Source organism: Temnothorax curvispinosus, unplaced genomic scaffold, assembly GCF_003070985.1.
Source record: "Temnothorax curvispinosus isolate PA1 unplaced genomic scaffold, ASM307098v1 QBEX01013717.1, whole genome shotgun sequence".
In the NCBI taxonomy this organism is placed as follows: Eukaryota; Metazoa; Arthropoda; class Insecta; order Hymenoptera; family Formicidae; genus Temnothorax; species Temnothorax curvispinosus.
In genome coordinates this window covers 1,220,997-1,247,765 of record NW_020223497.1, presented here as the reverse complement: position 1 = coordinate 1,247,765, position 26,769 = coordinate 1,220,997, and the positions used below count along the sequence as shown (strand labels likewise).

At 42.7% G+C, this 26,769-nt stretch overlaps 1 protein-coding gene across 3 annotated transcripts in view; it reads right to left on the bottom strand.

The window, feature by feature from the left end:
- LOC112463837 (LIM domain only protein 7) overlaps window positions 1-26,769 on the bottom strand; it is a 57,240-nt gene that overhangs the window by 9,084 nt on the left and 21,387 nt on the right. For 2 of the 3 annotated variants that reach the window (XM_025030442.1, XM_025030443.1), the window contains exons 2-6: window positions 5,419-5,567; window positions 4,864-5,052; window positions 4,224-4,511; window positions 2,154-3,653; window positions 916-1,815 (exon numbers count right to left, since the gene is read on the bottom strand). In XM_025030442.1, the coding sequence (XP_024886210.1) occupies window positions 916-1,815; window positions 2,154-3,653; window positions 4,224-4,511; window positions 4,864-5,052; window positions 5,419-5,469 (2,928 nt within the window). In that variant the 5' untranslated portion in view covers window positions 5,470-5,567. The remainder of the gene's footprint in view (window positions 1-915; window positions 1,816-2,153; window positions 3,654-4,223; window positions 4,512-4,863; window positions 5,053-5,418; window positions 5,568-26,769) is intronic. The other variant, XM_025030444.1, reaches the window with a different exon arrangement.

The following is a 26,769-nucleotide window of genomic DNA, read 5'->3' as shown; positions in this document are numbered from 1 at the left end:
TCAAACGTGTTATCACAATAGTTTATTCCCGCTTACGGTCGATATCGGCGGTGAACTTTAATCAACCAGTTCGACCGTACGCTCGCTCTCGCGAAGCGCAATCGCGAAAGGAGATAGAGTTAAACTGCCGATTAAAGTCAATTAATGCCGAGATCGGCCGTTACGTCTTTCTTAAACGGCGTATATTGCATATATTCGACAGCGCTTAGGCTGCCCTGTCCGCTTTTATGTCGCGGACATCGGTAATGCCGCAATTATGAACTCTATTACAAGTCGTCGTTGCGCCATACTAACCGCGTAACGGCAGTTTCACGGTAGAGTTTCCGCATATAATCCGATCTAAAGTCTACATATCGTAACCGGAGATTATCTTATAGCTTTGCACCTGCGTCGCGCCTATTTACATGACTAGCGGATGGTTGTACGTAGTTTAGATTCACGTGTAACTTCGCGCTCGATGAGCGTGGAGACGACAGCGATTCGCGCGCTCGTTAACGCTAAATCCCTTATAAAGATAATAATCCCTCCCTCGAGTCTTCGAAGAACTGGAAGCGGAACACGGCTGACCTTCGCGAAAGTGTAAACGTTAAGCGGAGAAGAGTCGTACAACCCGTTCGACCCGGTCGGCTTATAGACAACGCAGTTGGCACGCGGCTAAGGTCGAAGCGACGAGACGGAGTTGCTCCTGGTACCCTCGTTCTCTCAACGTTTCACACCCTCGACACACCCTCGCGTTTTCCACACGCCCGATGAGACGGTGGCTCTATACATACATCAGAGATCTAGCACGGGGTTGTCTAGCGGTTGACCAAAAGCGGAGGACAGTGCGCGGTTGTTATTGTCGGGGAAAGATGGTCCTCGCGTCTTTTAGGAATTTTTCGAGGCGTTGCCGGCTTGCTGAGGTTCGCTTCTAACCTCGGCGACGGGGATTGTCCGGTTCACCGTGATGAACGGCGTCACCGGCGGCGTCGTGGGCGCCTTGCCCTGAGGTACCACCACCTTCTCGCACACCTCCACCACGGTGCGACGTCGTTCCGCAGGCGGTAGCGCTTCCTCGTGGCGTCGCGCGCTCCCTGGAGCGAATCTCGACGAGGGTGAGGGCGGAAGTTCCGCTGAACTCGCTTGCGCAGACACGGGTGAGGGAATCTCGACGGTCGCCGTCTCGGACGTTCTCCGAATCGGGCAGGGAGACTGACTCGTCGTGGGCTTGTTGTTCGCGCCGTGCGCCTTCGAGGGCGAAGTTTTGGAAGCGGACGAGGTCAAGACAGAGTCGGGACTCGTCGGCGAGGATTTGGCGGTTTTGCGAGGGAGAGGGGTGGGAATCTTGGACGTGGTGCGGCATGAAGCGGGCTTGGAAACCGGACTGGCCTCGAGAGAGAGGCTGGTCGGGATCGTCGTCGTTCTGATGGAGGGAAATGACAATTGGTACGTCTCCGCGACGGGGATGGTGTCCGAACACGGCTGAGGGAGATTGGAGAGGTGTTCCTTGGACAAGTTCTGCCGTTTCGCTTGGCCGACAAATTTCGGTCTCGCTTGTTCGATGGAGAGCTTCAGGCTGGCCGATACTATGGACTCGTTGGGACTCGGCTCGGAATCTGTCTTGAACTCGGCCGCGTCTTTGCCGAATGTTCGCGGTTTCGAAAGGCTTTCGGGGATCGTGGTTTCTCGCGGGGGTATTTTGGGACTCGGGTGGGTGGTGATCGCGCGAAGTACGGAAGTATGCGAACGAAGTGTATTAGAATTAGTAACGGTATCTACGCGCGCTTGCGACTGTGATTTGTTAGTCGATAGTTCCCCAGAGGTGTCAGCAGTACCCTACAGAATCAAACAGTTACAACCTGATATGTAGTTACCCCATAACCAGAAAGAAGAAAAGAAGTTGAACAAAGGATAGTAAGATAGAAACAGCGCTCAATGCCTGATTTTTCAAGTATAGAATAGACGTATCAGAAAAAATGCAGCTAGTAATGGAATTGTTTTTCTAGAATATGGGGTATCAATTAAAAATATGTAAAAATTCAGTTTAAGTTGCCATGCCTACATCTTGGAGGTGTAAAATAAAAATCGTCACGAAAACACGAATATTTTCTCTTCGAATATGGGACTCTTGAATTTGAATTGAGATATCAAAAGCACCACAATATTTCCCTTACCTTGTTCACTGCTACTGTCTCCCGGTGGCTGGTGAACTGTGAGTGCGTAGCCGTCGTGGTGTCGTTCGGCATTTCCACTATCGTACTCGACGTCGATGCGTCTTCCTGGATGACGGACGTCGTAGGCTTGACCCGCTCCTCGACGATGACTTCTCGTCGTTCGACGATCGCGCCGCCGGTGTGCTGCACGATCTCCTCATCGATCGGCTCGTCTGCTTGGCTGACCGAGCAACTTACGTCCGCGGTATGGATACCCGAGTCCTCGCGGTCCGTGTCATTCAGGAGTTCCGCGGATGACGACGAAGCGGGATATTGTCGTCCGTAATCGAGCTCCTCGAGGCTTTGCACGCGCTCGAAGGTATCCGGGCCGCTGGACGCGTCCGCGTCTAGGGAGTCCAGACTTCTGTGGAAGACGGCTCGCGGTACGCGGTACTCCGAGTCGGGCGACGAGCTCCTCTCGCTGGGCGTCGACGTGTCGACTCTGCTCTCCTGATCACGAAAACAGAGCGGATGCTTGCCGACGTGTGCGGGCCCCCGTTTGTCCGTCGTATCCTTGCCCCTAGCGGCGTCCAGTGCGCTGAGACGATCCTTAATTGTCCTGGCGGTGAGCTCGCCGTTGTGCGAGCGTGACTCATTCGTCGTAGTCGGCACCGAGGACTCGTCGCTGCTGCTGTACTTCTCCAGAGTGGACAGTCTCTCCCTGAGAGGCCTTACCGTCTCCAAATCCTCCGTGCTGAGCTTACGGTGAACGGAACTCTTGCTCTCTCGCTCCGAAGCTTGCTTTTCCAAGTGGGTAAGCCTCTCCCGGATAGAGCTCATGTCACCGGACAATCGGTTGAGGGTCTTGTTGGTGGTCTTGTCGCCATTCTCCGTCTCGTACTTCTGTCTCTCGAGACTCGACAGTCTTTCTTTGATTGATTTCGTGCCAGTGAAGTCACCGGACAGCCTGTTGTTCGCCTTGTTGTCGTTGCTCTTCTGCGACGCCTTCTCGAATACCTCGCGTCGCTTCAATATATCCACTTTTACCACCGACAGCGGAGACTTACTACTATCGTCGTTCAAGTTCGTCTTCGAACCGTTCATCGACGATTTTGCCGCCTCCAACTTGGAGTCGATCCCGGTCAAGTTTCTCCGCGGTATGTTTTGCGATACTCTCGACACGTAACCGCGAATAGCGCCTTCGTATGTATATTCTTCCGGTTCGGGCGAGCTCGTTGTCGCGGTTGTACCGGAATCGTACTCCTGATTGTGATTCAGATTGTCATGAAAAGCACCACCGAACATTTTTCTCGCGGTAGACGTCGTCGTTGCCGTCGTCGATGCCATCGCTGTATCCACTGTCGTCGCCGTTGTTGCTGATGCGATCATTGCTGTTGCTGATGTAGTCGTGACTGTTGCCGTCGTCGTCAGCGTTGCAATGCTCGTCATTGAGGATGAGGTCACATCGGTGGCGTTATCGACGTCCGAATGGCTCTTCTCGATCTCGCTGTCTCTGTCGCTCTAAAATTTGACGAGCGAGCGTAATATTATTAAATATTATTGCTGTTTTCGTGAGAATAAATATCTATAAGATTTTTCATAGGAAAAAGGTGCGTTTTAACTTGTAATGTTACTCTCTTCCTGTCGATCTAATATACAAATGACTATTGATCGCGCGACGGGTAACTTAAGACTAGATAAATGTTTATAGGTGACATATGACATAAACAAATATAAGAACGTACAGCGGACATGGCCAAGCGATTAATATGGTTTGGTGAGATCGTTGCCATGTTGGCGGTAAGTTTTAAATTCACTAGCTGATACTTTCGTATACATTTATAAATTCGTAATAAAGAAAAAAAACAATAAAATGCAAATTAAAATTTTATGCAATGACCAAGATCTCATTGATTTGTTTAAAATATGTAAAGGTGTTCATAAATAAATTAAGAATTAAAAAAATAAATTTTCCTGACCGTAGAATTTATGTCAATAAATTTAATGGAGAATCGGAAATACTATTTCTCAATAAAAACGAGTTGACACAAGGTGCGTATTATGCACGTACGTGTTTGAATAAATGCGTACCAGAACACTATGCGTGTCGTCATGCGTATCACCGCTGACTGAGCTCTTGCCGCTGCTGGTACCGATCCCGAGGTCGCTGAGATCATTCGCGTCCTCGTCGTTGTACATAGCTAGGCTGATGCTCAGCTTACGGCCTCTGTTACCACGCTCCTCCATCATCTCCGAGAAGGTCTTATTCCGACGACGCTGACGGTCGTGCTCCTCTAACTCGAGTTTCTTCACCTCGACCACCCGCTCGATTATATGTTCCTGCCGCTTCCTCCGGCTACTCTTCCAGTTATCCAAATTCTACGGACGAAATGTCCCCTTTCATTACTAAGAAAATTACACTAACCCACTAATCTTCTACATCTAAATTTTTAAATAAATTTCTGAATAATATATCAAGATATATGATATTTAGTTAACTTCAATAAGAAAATTGATATTGATATTTTAATAAATAAATTTCTATATTGATAATTAATTCGATTAATTACTAATAATCTTAAAATAATGATTAATAAAACAAAAGGTGTATATTACGTTTTTGTAATACAATCCGTTTTGTAATGACAAATTATATAATTAAAGTCAAGACTATCAAGTGCCGAATACTTCTCCTTTTTATTAATAAGACAATGTTTTTGAAGTTACTCACCGATTGCCAATCTTCAGGATCATCGCGGACTTCCTGTTTGATTTTCTTCACTTCTTGGACTTTCTGTAGTTGCTCCTGCGCGGTTCGATACAGCGAACATGGTCCGACTTTGACAAATTGTAAAGGATTGGTCGCTTGTTTAGGAGGCGTTTTTAAAGTCGTTTTTAATTTCGGTGGTTCGTGCGTCGGCTGAAAAGATAAAAGAGATCATATACGACATATTTCTTCTCCTATACATTTCATGTTTTATCAAACACATTGATAATATCTACATATACATAACAATAAGTCATAATCCTATAATCTCAAATAATGTTTGTATACACTAAAGTGGAATGGTATGTAGACAGTTCTCTACAAACAAGCGTTTAGAAATGTTATCACGCAGATTTAAATTTAAAAAATAAAAAAAGAATCTATAGAATTTATTCTCTTTCTCGAACATTATAAATCTATCTTTTCATTCGTATTACTTGCGTATTTAACTCGTTTTAAACATAATCACTCTTTTGGAGAGACAAAAGAAAACATTTGCAACCACTCTTTCGTACTAACCACTCTTTCGTTTCGCCGCTCGGATGCGGCGGTTTGCGACGAAGCAGGCATCCTTCGCGCTTTCCTGCTTCTCTCGCTTTTTTAAGATACTCCTCTTCAATGTTGAACGACACCTGTTCGCATGGCTCGGCCCATCCTAAGTCCTGTTCCTGTCAAAAATAAGTGCTAAAGATTAATAGAAAATCTTTACGCGATTGGATAATAAATATATAATAAAGCCTGTCTCTCTCGATCGTTTTATATTCAACGAAATGTGATTAACGAAGTCAAAATTACTTAAATTCTGATAAAAATAATAAAAAAGAGTCATCGATATAACTTATAGTCAATTTTGATGATCGTTTTGGTGGAGATATTCTTTTAGAATAACTAGAATAACTCGGTAACATTAATTTATAAATCTTCTTGCAATAAAATAAAAAAAATAAATAGCTGATAATGCGAATAATCGATTCGTTTTGTATTACAGATATATTTCGCTTTAGACTTTCACTTGTAGTTGATGTTCGCCTTGAAGTCTCAAAAATATTTATCGCTCTGCGCACAAATATTATCATATTCGGTTTACGTTCACGCGTCATATCCGCTACACGTGTGTTATTTCCGAAAGCGCTCCCTCCCAAAATACGTATCACCTCCATCTCATAACAAAAATTAAAACAAACTTGCAATAAAAAAGATAAATTCTTGAAATTCTATCCGAAGTTTCCACGATATTTTAGAATTGTATCGTTCTCTCTCTCTCTCTCTCTCTCTCTCTCTCTCTCTCTCCCCCTGAACAATTTACAATAAAAATAACTATATATATATATAAAGCATTTTTAAAAGACCGCTTCGTCAACGTCTTCAGTTTCAATTTTTAAAGGGGCACGATCTCAAGACGCTCCGAAGCGATTCAAATCGTATTTTTCCCGACCTCGCGGATGTCTACGGTACGGCACATCGAGATGCATTCGCTGATATAGCTGCCGCTCGTTCGCCACGGCGGAGCATGTCGCGCCGGGGTCGACTTCGATACGTCCGATTGCATCGCTCGCCAGTCGATAGAATCCCTATGACACTTATGACATCGCGATCATTTCAATGGCGTGGTAGACGATCGTGCCTACTGGCGTGTACCAAATCGCGCGCGTCGCAGAAACGAGCAACACGACGCGACGCGTCGGCGAGCAGCTATGCTTCTCAGATCTGTCCGGTTCAGATCGCTCGCGCGCGCATCAGACTCCGCCGAGAGCAAATGATCCTTTCAGCAAGCAGTTCTGGAGCGAACGGCGCGGAATGCAGTCTTCGAAGAAGGAAATTGACGAGAAAAAACAAAATAAAAAAAAAAAGAAAAAGAGGAAGTCAAGGCTGGATATTTCTGTCGCTGCTTGGCTCGTGCGCGAACACGCGTGACAGTCTGCGTTTTCCTTAGCAGTCTTATTTAGTTTATCCGAAGACCGCGGTGAACAGCAGTCGATCCGATTATTTCCGCTCGCTGAACTTTGAACATAATTTTTTCATCAACGTTCGCGCTTTCGTGTAAAATTTGCTAAAGACCGATGAAGCGTGAGTATCGACGCTCGCGTGAAGAATATGCGCAATTAAAGCATCAAGTGTCATGTCATGACGGTATCGCGTGTTCAGTGCGTTTTTCCAGTCGCTCTAGGAATAAAAGTTTCATAAGATTGTACGAATAATTTTTCTCGCTCGTTCTCCGTCGACAAATAAAAGAAAGAAACAACTCTTCGACATTCAAAAATAGCATTTACATAATGATATATAAGCTGTCTCCCGAAATGCTGCTGAAATCATCGTTTCAAAATAAATTGTGGTAAATAATGAAAATCGGGATGCATTTATAAGAGTATTTATTAAGAACTAAAAGAACTATGGATCAATGAATATTGTGAAAAACAAAAATAAAAATCAAATCGTTGCAATGAACAGATCACTTGTGAGAAAAGTAATTCAATTTAAATGGATATGATGAATGCGTAACATTCATTATCAAGCCTGCTATATAATCCACATTACAAATTAATTAACCAACAGCCACGAGATTGCATCTAAATATTCATAAGCTCACAAAGAAATATATTCTTATGTATCTATAACACCACTGGGGCACAATTTACAATGCCATGTCGTTGCATACCGGTGCAGCGCGGCGGCGGATCGCGGTTGCAGTCGCATACGTTCTGAAAATATCGCGGCCCGCTATTTTGTGCGCGCAACCGCGTCTAAAAAGCCGCCTGGATCGTATGGCAAATCCGTCAGTTCGCCAAAATAATCTCGTATTTTTCGAATCTTACGACTCTTACGAGCGTGTGTCCTTTTACGCGGAGCGTTTTTCATCTTTTCATCTCGGCACAACATGAAATCCCTTTTAGCCCTGCAAGCTAATTGCGTTCATCGTTTCACCCTTCTACGGTCTTTCATCTCGCAAATAAGCCAGTAGCAAGCGAATCAATTAATCACTATGCTCCGAAGAACTAGGAATAACGTATTAAAATCGTTGCCTGACAATTGTGAATTATTTCTCATTATTAGCAATTATTACCATTATTGAGATAACACGCTCCAAGAAATATAATGTTTGTTTATGATAACTATAATTAATATTTAAGATTTAAAAAAATGTAGCATTCATATAGAAAATATTTTTGAGAAAATAAATTAATGCATAAAACTTCGCTCTTGATTAAGTATTATGTTGATATATTAATTATTAAAATATTTTTTATTTATGATATTACGGCAAGAAATATAATTCAGTTTCTTCTTTCAGCACGCGCGCGTTAATGTTACATGACAAATTATATCAGTGACTTTGTTTTTTAAACTCGACCTGGATAGATTTCCACGAAGTTTCACTCATTGCCAGCACAACAGACGATCATTGTTGCGTAACCGCAGTGGCGGTTATTCTCAGCTGTCGATATCTGTGTATACAACTCGGAAGAAACGATTGATGCGACCGACGTTAAAATGATATAATGAATAAATATTTCCATATTGAGATCAAGAATGATTGATTGTTCCGTAGCCGCGCACAGCTTGCAGCGAACATTGAACTGGATACGCGCCTATCGTGGAGCGTCGCGACGTTTTGTCGTCTGTACTTTTATGCTTTTTTTTCAGACGCGACAAGCCCCCTCGCGCGAAAAGCCGCCGTAACATTTTATGGTACATAAAACGATTGCTTTATGCCACCGAGCCCCGTTGGTTGGTCGGGCTTCGGTCTTTTATTAAACTATGTCAGGGTGTTTTACGGTCATCGAGCACTCTGGTCATCATAAACCATAAACGCCAAGCTCGCGCTGCCGCCTTTATAGAACGTCCAATTCATCTACGATTGGTCGACGTTGATCCCGGCCGTATTATAGGAACTGCTTTCTACGCTACTTTTTTATTAGCAGTGGCTGTGTGCTGTCAAGAACCCTCAATTGACGCGTGTGCCATAAATTACATATGCCGTGTCATAAATGACTACATAAAAAATAAAGCGGCCCGGAGAGAAGAAATAAACTAAGATACTACTAGTATGCAAATATGTTGTATCAATTGAATGCGTTACGTATTGGGTCATCCCATAAGTATTACGATTTTTGTAGATATTTTTGAAATAAAACAAAAAATTGAACATTTTTATTTTCTATTATTATTTACAACTTCTTCCCATCTTAATTTTAAATTTTTAATCCCCTGGCGATAAAAGTCTTTCGGTTTTGAGCTAAGAATAAATTAAGCTCCTTTTTATACCGCATTATTTATAGGATGACTCAAGAGTCGTCAATAAAAACGTACGACAACAAATTAAGTGTGTTAGTACACCGTCAAAATAATTCCAAGTCTAGATAAACTTTTTCGAAAATCGTTTTACACTTTTACACTGTATAAAGAACGCGCTAATTTTCGTTGTATTTCACAAGTTGCTTTATTGAGGCAGAAGAGTCAGTCGTCGAGAGAAAAATGCCACACGGAAAAAACAACCATGGTTGAATTAACAAGATGCGTTTTGTTAAGCAATTTTTGGTTGAAATAAACAGAATTTCTGGTTATTGTAATCAAATATTCTGGTACGCAACCAGAATGTTTGGGTATGATACCATTTAGAATTTGGTTAGTGCATTTGTAGTAATAATATACAAGTATCTGGTTATTATAACTACAAGGGAAGAAGAGCATAGTTGGATTAACGTGACATGTATGTTTAAAGGAGTATTGGTGGAATTAAACATAATTTCTGGTTATTATAATCATACATGTCACGTTAATCCAATAGTTTGGTTCACGCGTGTCCAGTAATAACCAGACAAGTGTCTGGTTATTTTGACCTATTTTGAAACTGAAGCCCGCGCGAAACTATTTTCTTTTGTTTTTCAACCGCCTCGACGCGCGACATCCCAACCTCGGAGCGCGACGTTGTTGCGTTCACGATAGCGCGGCGTGATTGAGTTTGTGCGATCATCCCTTCGACTTCGAAGCGTGATTGCGTTTGTGCGGCCATCTCTTCACCGCGGCGAGCGGCGGCGGCAACGACGACGACGACGACGGCGACGACGACTGTCGCAGTGACGGTGATTAAATCGCGCGGACAGTATCGGTACCGGCGGACTCGCGGCGATTCCCGCGTTCTTTCTCGCCCTCCGCGAGACACGACCTCGTCCCCGTTGGCGAAGGAAACGATATCCCCGTTCCCGACGTTCCCGTGGCGAGGCGATGTGTGTTGACGTGCGCGAGTGAGACCATCTCTCCCCGCGTATCGTCCTTGTCCCGTTTTCGCGAACGAGGGACCCGCGCAAACGAGGGACCCGCGCGGGTGGATCGTCTTCTGGAGTGGCGGCGACGAGAACGACGTGTGTGCGCGCGGCCACGACGGCGACGTGCGACGGCGACGTACGACGTGTAGCACCCCCGCGGCCTTCGTTTCGTCCGAGTATATCTGTGCGAGACAATATACAGCTTAGTGCACTAATAAGATGGATACGAAAACGCGTGATTTACTTCGTGAATCTATAAAAATCTGTATACTATAGGATTTAACAAAAATCTTCATGGTTTTGAAGTTCAGGACACTGTAGGTTTAACCGCTGTTAATGTGCCTAATTTATTCAGTTCTTCCCCTGCAATTATAGCACGTTTGACACTGAGTGGCATTCTTTTAGTTACGACTAAGTTTGCCTTGTAAGCTTTATCAATTTATAAATTGATAAAGCTTACAAGGCATATTATAAATTGATAAAGCTTAAGGTTTATCAATTTATATATTAAGTTTAATTAGTTAACTGCGAACGGTTTCTGTTTTATTATATTGTAAAAGATACGTGAATAAATTACTTTCTATAAAAATACTACAGTAATTTTATCATATATATGTAATCTTTTATTTTACCTTGACACGAATAATATACAACCTTATTTCATATATATATTTATATACATTAATAAGGTTGTATTATTCGTTTAATGCAAGTAGAAAATAAACGTAAAGCAATAATGCATAAAATTATATTAACTTTACTATTTGGATAAATGAACCAGATTGCAGTTGTTCATCGAACAAAAAGTCTGGTTAGATTAAAGAGATATTGTCATCGTATTACAATCAAACGTTTTGTTGTTCTAATCCAATTTGTCCGGTTACTTCAACCAGAATGCGACTAACCAAATTTGTCTGGTTATTTTAATAAAAATTATGGATCGTTCATTTCTCACCAAACAGTCAGGTTGTTTCAACCAGATTTCCAATTATTTCAACCAAATTTTTTTTTCCGTGCATCTGCGCGGATAACTCAGGATAAGTAAGCTGCATGCAGGATCTACGCCTTCGCTTCTTCGAAGCTTCCACGAGGTAGAACGGCGAAGACGCAAGGGTATTGGGATACCCTTGATTCGCCATTAGGACGAAAAGGAGCAAAGAGACTGGGGATTTATCACGCGCTTATGTAAGCGACGCGACTGGACCGAGACGTCGCGCGGCAAATCCACGGCGAAATATGCGCGGAGGAAAAGCACAACCTTCGCGAATGCGAAGGCAGTTCTTGGCTTGGGCCGGTTTCGCTGTCGGTCCAGACGTGCATGCGGGCCCCGTACATACGATCGGTACGCACGCATAGGCATGTTTCTCGGGTCCGATCGCGTGATCGTGAGTGCCCTCTCCTACGCGTGTATGCTGCATACGTGTGCATCCAGAAATGCGCCGGAGGAGCGCGTATCTGTGCGCTTGTACCGGCTATCTCGCGATTATTTGTCAAGAATTTTCCAATATTGACGTCTCGTGTTGTTTTAGCTACTATATTCGCGAACGAAACGTGAAAGATGACTTGTGAAAAGAAAAATATAAGGGCGTGATACCTATTACAATTTTTATCAATCAAAAATGAATATAAAAATAAAACAAATTTACTCTAAAAAGTAAAACATAATGCAGTTATATGATATGACGGAAATCATGTTATCCAGCGCGATACGCGTGATATAACACTCTCTCTAAACAAACGAGATTTCAGTTTATAAGATTTCTAATCATACGTCGTACTCCTATCTTTCTTCCAAATAAAAAAAGCCTCAGGATTTATCGCAATCGCGATATCCCTGGCTCAAGGCCGGTTAGACCGTAATGAAGAATTGTCCCGTCGGGTTTTTTTTTCTTTTTAAGCAATAAACAACGACGTAGCACACGCAGGCGGTGGAACACCTTGTACGTCGAGGAGATACGCACGTGTGTTGGCCCGAGAGCCGTACAAACTGGCCACTTCGCGTGCGTCGATCGCGGCGTAGGATGTTGCACGTATACGTGTACGCGTACGTGCACGTTTGTTTGCCCGTGGAGAGCGGTGGCTAGGTCACGGTCAGGGCGATGCCCTCATCTTCCCTTGGGGAGAAAGAGAGGTGGCCGCCGTTCGCGATGCTCTAAAGCTGCATCTCGCGGGCCACGCGACCGACGACGAATCGCGCGTACGTGTGCGACGTACGAGGTCCTCTTCCTCCTCCTTCTCCTCTTTCCTCCCCGAGATATCGCGCGTGCTTTATATCGCGATCGGATTCGCTGAGAACTCAATTAGAGCGCGAGAGATAAATCTTCGTGGTCGTGATGGTCCGCAGAGGTAGCTCGCGATGGAAGAAAGGGAGGCAAGTGCGATGCTGCCGATTTTTTTCGGAGAAACGATATTTCGACAGATCTATGAACGTCAACTCTAAAAATTCTCCAACTGAGTTCACGAGTTATTTATAAATGTCTATTCGTTTTCATTAATTTCGCGAAGACTCGTTATCGTATAAGGTATACTCGTTATTGAACGTCAACTTGTGTATTTTTCTCGAAGCTGAATGAGCTGAAGAGTCTTCATGGTGCAATCCCGCACAGGCAAGCTTGCACATTAAAACACACTGATAGAAAGCAAGCAGCGTATCGCTCGTTGAAATCGGAATATATTTATGAATCATTCTCTTGAAATTATTTCATCCGGTTTTCGAAGTTTCTTTGATCGCGTTGCAAAGTAACCGCCTGCAGGCGCAAAGTGATCCTATATGTACCGCGATGTTTTCTCATGATGTGAAGAGAAAAGACAAGAGGAAAGACTTGTATACGTTGTATACAATGCCTCGTCAGTGCCGTTATACGCCGCAGCACATGCACCGTAGCAGAAACCGATCGCTAAAGGAGCTAATCACAAGCAGGAGGAAGTTGAGAGAGAGAGAAAAAAAGCAGAGACGTTAAATGAAAGCACGAACCTCGGCGTCATCGCCGTCGTTCGCGTCGGAAGAGACAGGGTTATCAGTTGCGAGCTGCATCGCCTTTCGGTGTGCAATAAACGTCCGCTGTATAAATATGCGCGGCGCAGCAGCGGAGGCGCTATCTCGTCAGAGAGAAGGGTCTTTTTACGTCGTCCGAATACCCGGGGCGCGTGATACGCGTTCACGACGTTGCATTCGTTGGGTGCACTTGAACCAGGAAATTGTCTGCATCCTTGGCGCGCGACGAGCAATAAATAGACGTTCCCCGGCCGCTGGTACGCGCAAAGATTAATCGGACGCGGTCGCAGCGTTCGCATCGAGAGAGAATCGCGAGAGCTTCGCGAGATCCCGAACTTCGGGCCCAGAAATGCGGAATTGACACGATTATGCGTTGACCTCCTTCGCAAAAAAAAAAAGAAAGAAAGGAAAATACGCGTTTTTCTTTCCAGGAGAAAATGCGAAGCACTTGCAACTCGACAAGTTTAATAAGAATGTTCAGGGAAACCTACTTTGTGCTCGCGAACGAAACGTATGCGTACAAGACCCAGTGATGCATAAAATCATAGAGATTGAGGAGAGAAATAAGATTGAAATTGACTAATTAGATTCATACTGTAATCAATATGAATATTCATTTCGTCGATTATCTACTAGTATGCTCTAAGCTAACCGGTTTCAGTCGTGAATATGGAGTCGAATATTCCTTCCTGAAAATTGCTTAATTTGTTTAGGCACAGCCAAACAAGACGACAATCTCGAGATTTAACAATTCTTTTTATTAATTATTAAAAATAATCTTAAATGCTCTTTAAAATCTCCTTGACACTTAGCTTTTAATAGCCCTTTAAACGTGAAATTTACATATTCTTTGCTATTTTTCTGGAATGCATCTGGAGTATTATTAGAAAACAACAAAGGGAAGGACACTTTCTTACGGTAAACCTTATACATCGGTTCGTGCTTCGACTCGTTCCGCTCTAGTTTCCATAACACGGTGAAAATATATTTCCACTCCTACTTGCCGGTAAACTTTCGTGACATATTACTATGCAACAATGTTGTCAGACACGAACGTGTACTTTCAGAAAATCAACGATTATAATTATATCTATCGGACACTTGCCGCCTTATTGCAAAATATTCATAACATAGTCGTAGCAAAAACTTAATTTAAAAACCTAATAGCAACTCAATTATTAGTTACACCTGCATATTTTTATATATAAAAAGATATATTTTTATACTAAAAAAATTAAATAAATATCTGAAATGTCATATCCTGAAAAATATTTTTAATTGCTTGAAATAATGAACACTATATTTTTTGCTCTTTTTTTCAGATAACAAGCTATTTAACTTTTCCTGAGACTTTTATTTTATGTTCTTTTTCGTACCGAGTATTTTAGATTTATTTCTGCTTTATTCTAAACTGTCAGAGAACATTTGCAGTCTATAAATATGAAAGATCAAATCACCGTAATTTTTGCGGTTGACTTTTCGCACTCCAAGGCGAAATCAATGGTAACGTGCAATGAGCGTAATTGTATTACGCTGCAGCCTTACAACGTTCCGACACGTGATCCATATGGACGTGTGGTCGCGTACCGTACTGGAAAAAAAGAGCATTCCAACGGCCTACATTTGACGTTACGTCATGCATCCGTTCTTCGTGCACAATAGTTGATGCTGAAATTACTCGGTTTAATTACGGTTTATCCAACTTACGGAGGCGATTATATCGTCTCTGTCCGATCGGCCGTGATTAGCATTTGGTGGCACGCTATAGAAATCACTCGACCGCCCGATCCTCCGAACATTTTGTAACGAAAGTCCTTTCCCGGCAACGGAAATTGAGACGGTGCGCGGAATAAATTTGCACTTGTAAAAACGTAGTATATAAAAAGCGATCTTTTTCAGTTTTTTTTTAAATTTAATTAATAAAAATCATAAAATGTTTCGCATCACGTCCCTATTTTAATAAAACATTTGTACATATTTCAATAATTATGTTATTTAATACAATTATCACTTTATATCTTAATTTAGAGAGAATCGTTTTTATTCGTGATCCCTTTTGTTGTATATAATTCTCTTCTTACTCGAAAAACTTAATCTACTTATTTTGAAAATTGTATAGAGAGACATATGAAAAATTAGGATAACACTTGCAACAGCTGACACTTGACTGCCAAAGATTAAATTACTTTACGAAATGTGTGATCGTCACATGTGTAAGAGAAAGAGAAAGTATATTGCGTGAAAACCTGGAATGCAGGTCTTATGAATTACGAAAGAGCGATTTTCTAAAACAAATGTACATTACATCCGTATGTATATAAAAATTGTTTCGTGCGTTTGCATATCCCAGTTGTTATCCTTGACGAGAGCTCGAGCTCGGAAAGGTTCCTTTCGAATCGAAAGAGACGAAAGAACAAAACTCAGAAACATAATCACAGTCGGTATAATGTTAATTCACATGTGATCCACTCTCTCATTTACGATCACATGGCAATTAACCTTGAGACAATTAGCTTTTACAAACACGCCAGATTCGTCGTAGTTAAAAGTGCAGTTTAGCTACGGCTAATAACTAATAATTATCGATAAGCCTATTATCAGCGTAAAAGCAAATCCATCGATCTCTCCCGTTTTACTTTATTTCACAGCTACTTTGTTTACACTTTCCAATTTTTCTCTCTTATCATTCCTTTTTCGATCTTTTCTCCATCGCCTATCCGACAAATCTTAATTAAGTTTCTCGAACAATCATCCGTCTGTTCCGTCTTAATCGCCGCATGTCCCTTATTCCGAAGCCGCGCGATCTAAAGCTAATTTCTTCTTGCATAGTTCGGAATCCCGGCGATGCTCCTGTTGAACAAGATCGCTCCCCCTCCCCTCATACTCCAGGTTTATTTTTATCCCTACTAACTCACGGGGCAACAGGAATATGAATGAAAGGAAGCGATAGGCAAGCTGCCAAAAGCGCGAGCTATTAATACAGCGATACAGGGAACGGCGAAACCGGAGCGGTTTGATCGCGAAACGCCACGCTCAAATTCTCATAACTCCGCAATTCGATCGAACGGACGCATCTCGTCTCGATTGTCGGGTAAATATGTTAGCCGACGGTTCAAGGTTCATCACGTATACGAAAAAATTACGCGACACGGTGACGACATATGGCGCGCACGTGCGTGCTCTCTTTCTCTCTCCCTTTCTGTCTACGAGAGCAGCAGTGGCGTGTTTCCCTATAGCGTGCATTACCCTAGACCGAAATACGAGCAAGACCGTGGAACATCACCCCCCCGGTTGGCGATATATTTTTGGAATTAGTATCGCCAGCTCTCTCCCGTCCCTCCGCATCAGACAGCGAGATACGGAGAAAGTCGTAAAGGTCTCCGATATTTAAACCTCCGAAGAGTCACGTTTGTCATTGTCGGATTCTCGCAAGCTCGGCGATAAGTGCTGCATATCAGATAACTCGAGATTCATTTCATATCACGTAAGTTTATCAGAGATACGTATTGAGTGAATTGTTCTGATTAAGAGATAAAAAATGTATAGCCATGTGTACATGCATGGTGAAATTTGAGAATAATATAAATGTATTAACACTAGTTTACCTTGTTTTTGCCCATGACCAAAGATTGTTTCCTAATATTGTTTTTGTTATCTGAATACGAATATAACAAAAAATTCCTACACATCTAGAAATGCCTCTATCGCAATTTCAAAGTTTTGCAATAAATAGTAAGCGCCAAACTTGAGAAAAAAAAAAGAAAAAAAAAGTAACAGTAAAAAGTTAAATACAACCTTTTATGTTTGCAATAACTTTATTTGTAATTCAAAAGCGATATTAAAAACGTTTTATGCCTCTTGTAAGCTGTTAGGTCTGGTTCTCTTACTATTAAAAGAGATCAGCGATAATAAATGAATCATCCCATCATGTTTTCGTCCCATCAGCCTTGATAACGAGCATCCATATTATAGTATAGTTCTATTAATAGTCATACTTCATTCGTATTGTCAATGTGGTCTAAGCTGTTTTAAATATAGGTATTTCAATTTATTCTTTAATATATCACTTATTTTATACTTTTTTGAAAAAAATATATATAATTAAATAAAATGTGGTGATGGATATTTTTTTTCCTTCAAATATATGTAGTGTGGACCTATATCTTTAAAAGTTTATGGCATTTATTTATTGAGCAAAAACCAAATAAAAATTTGTAAACTAGTGTTATTATCGCTATAATTATCATTTCTAATAATTCACTCGGAATCGAAAGGCGCAAAACACGCGAATGCACATACCTATCTATCGTTCCCTATCTATCGTTCCTATATCACGTTCGTTTAATGACTGCGCAAGTAGATCGTAAATTTACCTCGTTTACCTTGATAATGCGGATGAGATATGAGTCTCGGTAGACGCGACGGGTACAATGTTAGAGAAACGTTTGGTATTACACGCGACTGTAAGGTATCATTCATTATGCATGCTTGAAAGAAGCTCGCGTGTGAGGTAACCGCTAAATCTACCGTCGGAACAAGCTGAGCTTTATTTTCATTCGGCACTCCACAGACATATCTGCCGCGAAAAACTGCGTTATACGATTTATAGAGACGGTTCACGTCGCATCGTGCAAACTAACTTACGAAATGGATGCTTTATAAAAGAGAGAGAGGACAACGCCTGCAACAAGGATAATACGCGCTTCGTATTCTCGCTGTAAAACAAATGTTTTCGCTCGTAATTTTTTGTAGCGCAGTAAGCGCTGCGCAGCGCACGCCTCGCTCCTAACTCGTGTGACCCATTGTTTTTAAAAGCCGCAATAAAAACATCATAATTTTCCACGGTTACCGATCGGGTAAACGACGGGTAGACGAAGCATTCTATTTTATGCCGCTAGAAAAGACGCAGAGGGAGAGAAAGAGAGAGAGAGAGAGAGAAAAAGAAGAAAAGAAAGAACGGCCGCGCGGTGCATCGCGCGGAAGAGCGAAGTGCGTTCACCCCATCTTATCTATCAATGCGTTGCAGCGGCCAAACAGCCGGTCAGTTCCGCGCGAGCTCTCGACTTCCTTCTTCCTGATATCGAGCCGAATTATCGTTCACCCGCGAGTGAAAGGAAAGGCCTGAACGATTCTCGGGCGATTTCAGGCGATTCCCGAACGTTTTGTTTACCCTCCGCGAGAGACTGCCGGCGGAGCTTCGGCCGAGCTCGCTTGCCCGTGGAAGGACGAGGACGGAAAAAAACGAGTCAACGACATCCGTGAACGGCAAACGTGGCTGCAGCCTGGCTCGTAAAAGAGTTTAGTGCCGGTTGTGGGACGAGGTCGTTCCTCGGAGATGACGTACTAAAATTTACGGTGGGCGTGCGCAGCAGCCTTCTTCTGACCGGCATACTTGGATCGTACGAGCGAAGTTTCTACTTCGAAGCTGTCCTGAACGCGCGTCTCGAAGCTAGGAAATGCCTAGGAAACTCGTTTCGAAGAAGCAAGAACGAATTCGTTATACATTTAAGCTAGTTCGTGCTAACTGCACTGGCGAATCGTTTAGGTCCAACAGCCGGTTATGAGTCGAGACGAGTACACAAATGTGTAGGAACATTTTTACACCCGCCAGTTAATTACTTTGACACAAAGAGCTACGTTTCGCGCCTCATAAAATCATGAAAGAGTATCGTCGCGAGATAAAACCGGATTTATATTTCAACGGACGAGTCGAATGCTGTTCTCGATGATTTTGGATATTAAAATTTGTCCGGCTAACGAGCGCACCGATCGAGAGTGAGCGAATTGATCGGGATACTCCCACAGGAGCATTCCGTCCGCATCGGCGCGAAATGTACGAAAGGAATTAATGCAATTCACGTGATTAGCAATGTCGCAATTTGTCGTCGAGCCCGGTAACGGGTCTGCCGCTCCGTAGGAGAATGTCACCGAACATTGTAATTTGCTGAAAGTGGCGCACAAGTCCGCGCGACAACGCGGCCGGCGCCGACAGTGCGACATTATGAGCAGGCACAGACGCGGATTCCAATTAAACGGAACGCTCGTTAACTGCTTATTTCATCGGGCTATCGTAAATTTCCTCCGCCCCCTCCCATCCCACCCTACTGCGAACGGTTAAACGGTAAAGATGTGGCATGATATCAAAATTGGTTTTCATGCGCGTACGTACCATGTGCACCGTTAAAAATAAATAACTGCAACTGCAAGCCGTGCATATCTCGCGCAGATTTTTCAAACTTGCAAAGCAGAAAGTCGAAGACGAAAATAATTAAGTAATGCAAAATTTCTGTGAAAAGTAAATTTTTCAATTTTAGCTTAATTTATTTAAAAAAATTTTTTTTGACTGATAAAATATTACATTAGTTGCCATTTAGTTAATGTTGGTTGCATGTTAATTGCATAAAATAGTAAAATAATATGTCGATATTCTATAAAGTGTTAAAGGAGATTGCTTACAATATATTGTTACTAATTGTGTTAAAAAGAAAAAAATATGGATACGATTAAAGTTTTATTTATTCCTCTCTACCTATCCTATTTTATTGTATCTCAATCTCTGACTTTGAAGTCACAGATTGATTTAGAAGTTGTATGTATGTGATAACTTTTTGGTGATTTTTAGACGAGCGATCAAGTTGTGCGTTTGTCTGCAAACAAAGATCGTCTTACAAATTATTTACCGTCTACAAATTTCTTTAGAAAATAGGTCGAATTTTCGAAGCCATTTTACAGCGGGGTAAAACAACCCGATCGAAACCTTTCAAAGGGACGTTTCCGTGAAAACTCGAGCGTCGGCGCGAGAAACAACAAATCTACGTCTAACTGAAGCCCGGTAACGATTCCGAGATAGGAGTACCACGATGGAATGGAATAAAGGGACTTAAAATAGCTGCGGACCCATCCGTTTTCGTCCGATGACCTATCTGAGCTTTTATAAGAATAGGGGCGCCGTATATTTCATGCGAGCGGCTTTACCGTGAGACAAATGACACGTGGCACTAAGGAGAGTGCTACTCGCACGCGTTAATTTGTCAATTTTCAAGAATTGTAATTTTGAAACTCCGTAATATTTTTAAAAAGTACTTGTAAAAATGTAGCTTTTGTATCGTTTCAAATATACTTAATATATTTAAAAGAAATATACTTCGAAATATACAAAATCATACGTTTTTGGAGATAACGAAATGTATCCGACGGAAGAAGAAAAACATTTCATTCAATTGCCTCATCGACGCAAACGCTTTCATCGATCACATTCAATTCCATCGTTCTCTATCTTTCGTGCGCACAAAGTCATTCGAAAGACGTTCACTTTTATCACCGTTTGCTCGAGGGAACGATTGTTGCGACCTTTCGCCTCGTTCTTTTTCCTCCAGCCTCCTTCAAAAGTTCACGCAGTCGTGTCTTTCTCTTTTACGAAATAACGGCACGCCATTTCTCGCGGTTACTGATTTTCTTGCTGTTAAGTAATGACATTGTTATAAATTAGCAGTTTGTTTGTTACAACGCGCATATTTATTTCTTTTACGATGATTATTTGTTAACGTGTACATGTGAAAAACAACTAGAAACACGCGACGCAGACATTAATATTAATATTAGTTATTTAACTCTAGAACTGCGAAAGAAACATTTTACTAAAAGAACAAATAACATTTTTCGTTTCTTAGAAAAAAAAAAATGAAATATCGGTGAAGAGATGCGTTTACGAGGCCGATGCTCCCTCGGGACCCGGTTACACAATCCTGCCATAATCCTGCGCCAGAGCTGAAGTGAATGAATCTCGACGTCTCTGTCCGTTCTTTTTCTTATTTGTAAACAGGAAGTACAAAACTTCCCTGCGCGTCCAAGTGCAAAGCCTATATAGCCGTGCGCGCGCGTCCTATCTCACGCATCGTATCGTCGTAATTTGCAATTTATATCATGGATTTACATATTAAGCTAATCGAGCTCGATGTTCGGCGACGAGATTACCGTTAACCGGTCTTCGATCGGCCGGGCTTTCCGCGCTGGAATGCAACCATCGTTTAATCGCCCATCTCGCTCGGTCCTCCCCTTCCATCGCTAATAAATTTTCATAGGTCGTTCGAGTGACTCTTTATCGCGGGGAAATTGCCTCGTAAGGGATCTCCACTGTCGTCGACCGGGATCGGGATCGAGATCGGCGTCATTTATAAAACCGCGCGGGGGGACCATTAGAGGATCGCTCGTGAGATGCGATCTCTCGCGTTCGCTGGGAGCAACACGCGCGGCGATCGCGTTATCCGCGCGAAAGATCTCGCGGACGACGCGACGGACGGAGCGGCGGCTGCTGCCCTTTCCACGGCTTTCTGCGGACTTGCCTCGATGCCCACGAGCGTCCACGCGACGGTATCCACCTGTATGTGTGCGCGCGATAGTTTCCTTTAGAGATAATTACTTATGTGCGCCGGATAGTGGTGAATCAAGGAGCTTGAAGACTTGGAATTTGAAAACTGGTTTTAAGATTCCTTCTTCTCTTCCCCTCTCTTCTCCTCCCCCTCTTTCTCTCTCTCTAAAGTAAATCAAAGTTTTAGTTTTTAAAAAGCCTTTTTAACTGCCATGTTTTTTGTGTAATAATTTGCTGCGCTCAGTGTATCCGAAATACACACTCCTCCCTCGTTAGGATGGATCAGAATAGAAAATTTTCCGACAGTTGCACACCGGATATCCGGATATGGTCGCAAGAAAGATGCCACTTCAGAGATCTCATCATCTAGACTGATCCAGACGTTCCGATACGTCAGCCCGGGAATTATCAGCGTCTCGCTATTAACGCCTTGTCATCCTCGCAAATAGAGATCGACCGCGAGTTTCCCGAGACGTAACGAGCCGCGTTCCCACTTGCCGTCGCCGCCGCAGCCGTCCCACTTGAGACATCGGTGTATATACATCGTAAAATGCGCCGAATAAACGAGGAAACAGGAAGAATCTACGCCCCGTGTGAACGAACGTTCGAGAGATGCAGCGCCCGCGATTGCATCGGGTTCTCTTTCCCCCGTGCTCCCCGAATGCAACCGGAATAAAAGGTGGGTTCGCTGGAAAGCATCAAAGCCGGTACCGGCGCTACATGTATATGTGTGTGTATATATATATATATATATAGATAAATAGGTTGGAGTGAATAGAGATATATATGTATATATATGAACGTACGTTCGTACGTACGTATTCCCGCGGCAAGGGTAGAAAGTGAACGTAATCGTGGAGCGTACGAGAGAGGAGTGGCGTTCCTCCATTCGAGAGGAAACGCAAGGACGTGGCACCGGCACGAGCGAATTCTTTCGTCCCCGCGGTTAATACACATACACACGCACACACGCACATGTACACGTGGGTCTTTTATCTACGTGCTAGTGGTTACACCGGCTCGCGGCTCTCCGCTCCGTGACGATTACGCCAAGTTATTTTATATCCCAGCATCCAGCTTGCCTCGAACTCCTCCTACCATTTTGCCTTTTACGATTTGTACTCGCGTGCTCGTACGCGTATTTGTACTCGCGCGTATTAATTATCCCGCTGCCAGTTATTTATACGTTTACATCGTGTAACACGGTATCGTAGGAGCGGTGGAGTTATGCGACATCGAGAGTTATCGCTAGTCGCAGCGTCGTCGATGAACTATGTTTCGAGAGATCTTTATCATACATGCGAAACGATCTCTTATCTTTTTGCTTCGAACTAAAACGAATCAGGAATATGGAAGAAGCTCAGAGAAGGAAGAGTCTATATGTAAGAAAAGAGATCGTATCAATTAATTAATGTTGAGACATTAAATATCAGAAAATGTTCGTTTTTCTCCCATCTGTCACTTTCAGAATATTTGCATCTTTAGATTGGGAGTAATTATAGCTCTGAATTAAATTATTTCGCGGACGATCGAAGCAACTTTTTCATTCGTAATACTATAATTTTTTTTCCCCTTGGAATAACCCAAGAGGAAAGTGATACCCAGCGCTCTCCGACATTTCAGAAATCGAGGCGGAAACTCAGGATGAGTGGCCAAGGCACACTCCTTCTCCTCTTTTGCAAAGTTGCCTATACTTTACAGCCTTCCTTTCGCCGTTAAGATCAGAGAACTCGCGATTTCCATCGTCGGGCGTTACACAACGACCTTGTGCCGGTAGCATATAGCCACGTTGTTGTCCGGGAACGCCGACGTTCGTCGCCGTTTTACCCGCGGCACATTATCGCAATGCTTCGCCGAGGAAATCGTTTTCCGTGGTTCTACCGCTGCCGTTTAAAGGCTTAAGACGCGCCTCCATAGGATATAAGCAACGTGGGCGTGCGGCGATGGTGCCGTATTATTAGTAATTTAATGGCAACATTGAAGAGACGGAATTGCATGGCGCACGATCAGTTTCACCGATAAGCGAGAACGCTATTAATTAATCCGATTCTAATAATCATATAAAGAGACGCCGTGTAATTAACGTGTCGCAACACTCGTAATCAAATATAAATGGCATTGTGCGATTGTTCGTCTCATGAATAAATAATTCTGCTGGCTATAACTTATATGAATAAATCGTGACCGAGTAATATGTTCAGGTATACGTCATCGCGCAAGTATATATGTTAATCGACCTATACGTTAACATGACGATTTTAATCATCGCGTGAACTTCAGGAGCGGGATATCAAAAAGCGGCTAAGCGAATGATAATAATCGTAATTAAATTCTCAACGACGCGAAGGGGGGAGTAAGGGAGATCAATTTCACGCAGCTGTTACACCCAGCAATATCTGACACTATCCGCAATCCTAATAAAACGAACTTTATTAGTGCTGTACCCAACGCAAACACGTAATACTTGGCTGCACGTGCGAACGCGTCTATCTGCCAAGAAGTCGCTTGCAGCAGCCTTCCCCGCTGTTTTATTTCTATGCTTGTGGTTTACGATTAATTTCATAACGTTGTCTTGCGGCATTGCAACTCTATGAAATATGTATGCATATACATAATACTGTATATATTACACGCGCGCCCGCGCGCGCGCAAAACCGTATTTTCTCGGTGATTATCGAGTAATTAATCCTACTTTAGTACCACACCTACTTTACAATCACATAGATACCCGCTGTAGAGTTCCCTGAACCGCATTCGTTTCTTTTGTGCTGCCGCTACAGTTGTAATCATTACCTGTCAATCAATAAATAGGTAGACTGAGTAACATGCCTATTAAATGATATGCTTGTCAATAGGAAGTGGAGTTCAGTTGTAATTTCCATATAAATAGCGTTTAGAAACACAAGTTTCATACAAATCTAACTCTTTATTATGGCAAAACCACAGAAGTAAGAAATAAATTTTTTCACGTCTTTTTATTTTATTTAAAAAAATTACATCAGAGTTTTTGGTGTGCATTTTATGCTATTGCGAAAGTTTCTTTTTTTTTTATTTGACGCGTATGAGAATCGCCCGCGATTCATTGGATGTTGCTCTGAATGGAAATGAAAGTCTAGTGTGAAGATACTGCAAAGTAAAAATTATCGCCACAATGTGATTGTGAGATAAGATACTTTGTCTTGCTGCGCGGAAATAAAATACGCTGTTGCCCAACACGTTGCCATTTAAATCGCCACGTAAGAACACAGAGCCAAAAATACCTTGATAATCTTGAGAATGTCTGGGTCGATGCCAGTTCAGTCCGCAAAGGATACTTAGCTAATAATATGAAATCTTTCCGATCACCATGACGCATTCGAAAGGATTTCATTTAAAAGAAAAAAAGAAAATGTACCGGAAGAAACGCACAATTACATTGTGCAACAGTTTATGCAAGCTTCACACATCAGTTGATTTTTCTTATTTCCGATCAGAACCTGATCAAAGATCCGTTTAAATTTTTATCGCGAGACGCATAATTACGCAGCAATGTGAACTCCGATAGTGCAGCAAAAATAGCGTTTGAATCAGCAGGCTGTCAGTTGGTCGACAGCTCGGACAAGAAAGAAGAAACAGAGCCAGAGATGAAAAGAAACATTTTATTACGGATGCTCTTCTCTTTAATCTTCCCTTCTAAATATACACGGTATTCGGTAACGGGCGAATACAGATAGCGGGAAACCATATAGTGCGTCTCTAAACCGTTTGGATAAACCTCGCGGGCCATTATGAGCGAGCCGGATTCTCCTTAGTAAGAATCTGGCTTTGGACGTCATCCTTTCTTTTCTCGAGTCGCCAGGAATTATTTCAGTAACGTCCTGTATAAACAGCCGATGATAAATCTCTCCTGTTAGATTCCCGAGAAATAACGATACACGATTAGAGAGCATGCGAACCAGGCGAGACGGGGGTATCCCTTCTCTCGCTCTATCATCGGCGAACGGCGCTTAGTAACCGGCTACCGGATTTTTGCCCGACGTCGTCGGCATCGGAGAGATGCATCGTCCTTCGGGGAATCATATGGAATCCATAGTTTACCGTATACGCGCTGTTCCATGACGACGCGACGCGACGCGACGCGACGACGCGACGAGACGAGACGCGACGCGATGCGACGCAATGCGACGCGCGACACAGCCTACGGCGGAATGTTACCCTGGCCAGTGTCCAGTATCCAAGGTCCAGTTCTTCCTTGAGAGCGTCGAGTAGCCTTTCCTTAAACCGCGCTTCTCGGAAGATCTACCTGGAAACCGTTACGATAATACGGGCAGCGGCTCGCGATGCCGCTCGTCCAGACGGATGCAAAACGTTTTGTGTCGAGTGGATCGTTTCGCGACCGTTTCACGGCGATTTTCCGTGCGACCGAGAGAAATTCTTCGGCGGCTCTCGACGGAGGTCGACTCGAGGGAAACGTCCTCCGGAATTTTTCCTCGAGAAATGCCGTGCGACTCTGCATCGCCGCGCGCGAGATAAAACCGCTTCGAGTCAAGTGCAATTAAACGTGTATATCGATGAAACAATTAGCGACGGACGATAAATGTCATAAAGTACGGGCTTATATCTCATCAAAATGCGATAATAAATATAATGAAGATTTACAGTATATTTCATTGATGCCGATACAAAGAAATTCATTTATCAATTAATTTCAACCGCTCAGATAAAAATTCTTGAATTTCTCTTGACAATATAATTACAAAGTCTGATATCTGATTAATGTAAGATAATTAGTAAATCATTTTAAACTTCGTTTAAATAGTTTACCCGGTTTACAAACATTTTGAAAGTTATTAGAGATATATTGCAAAATTCTTTTATGCAAACATACAAAAGATTAACGATTAAACGAGTAAACCGTTTGAACAAAGTTTGAAATGATTTACTCGTTTAATCGTTAATCTTTTGCATGTTTGCATAAAAGAACTTTTCAATATATCTCTAATAACTTCCACGATGTTCGTCCGTTACATTTTTCGCATCGGCATCGAAGTGCACAAGTCACTCCTGTTGCTCATATTTAAAAATTGATAAAATAGAAAACGGGAGACTCGAGTGTTTAGCGGTGCAGGCATCACGCACGTTGCGTGCTGCACGATGCACCTGTTGTCTAAATCCGCGACTAATCGTTCTCTTCCGTAGAGGCTGCTCAGCAAAGCAAGATGCTCAAGTATCGCCATATTCAAAGATATCACCCTCATGAAACA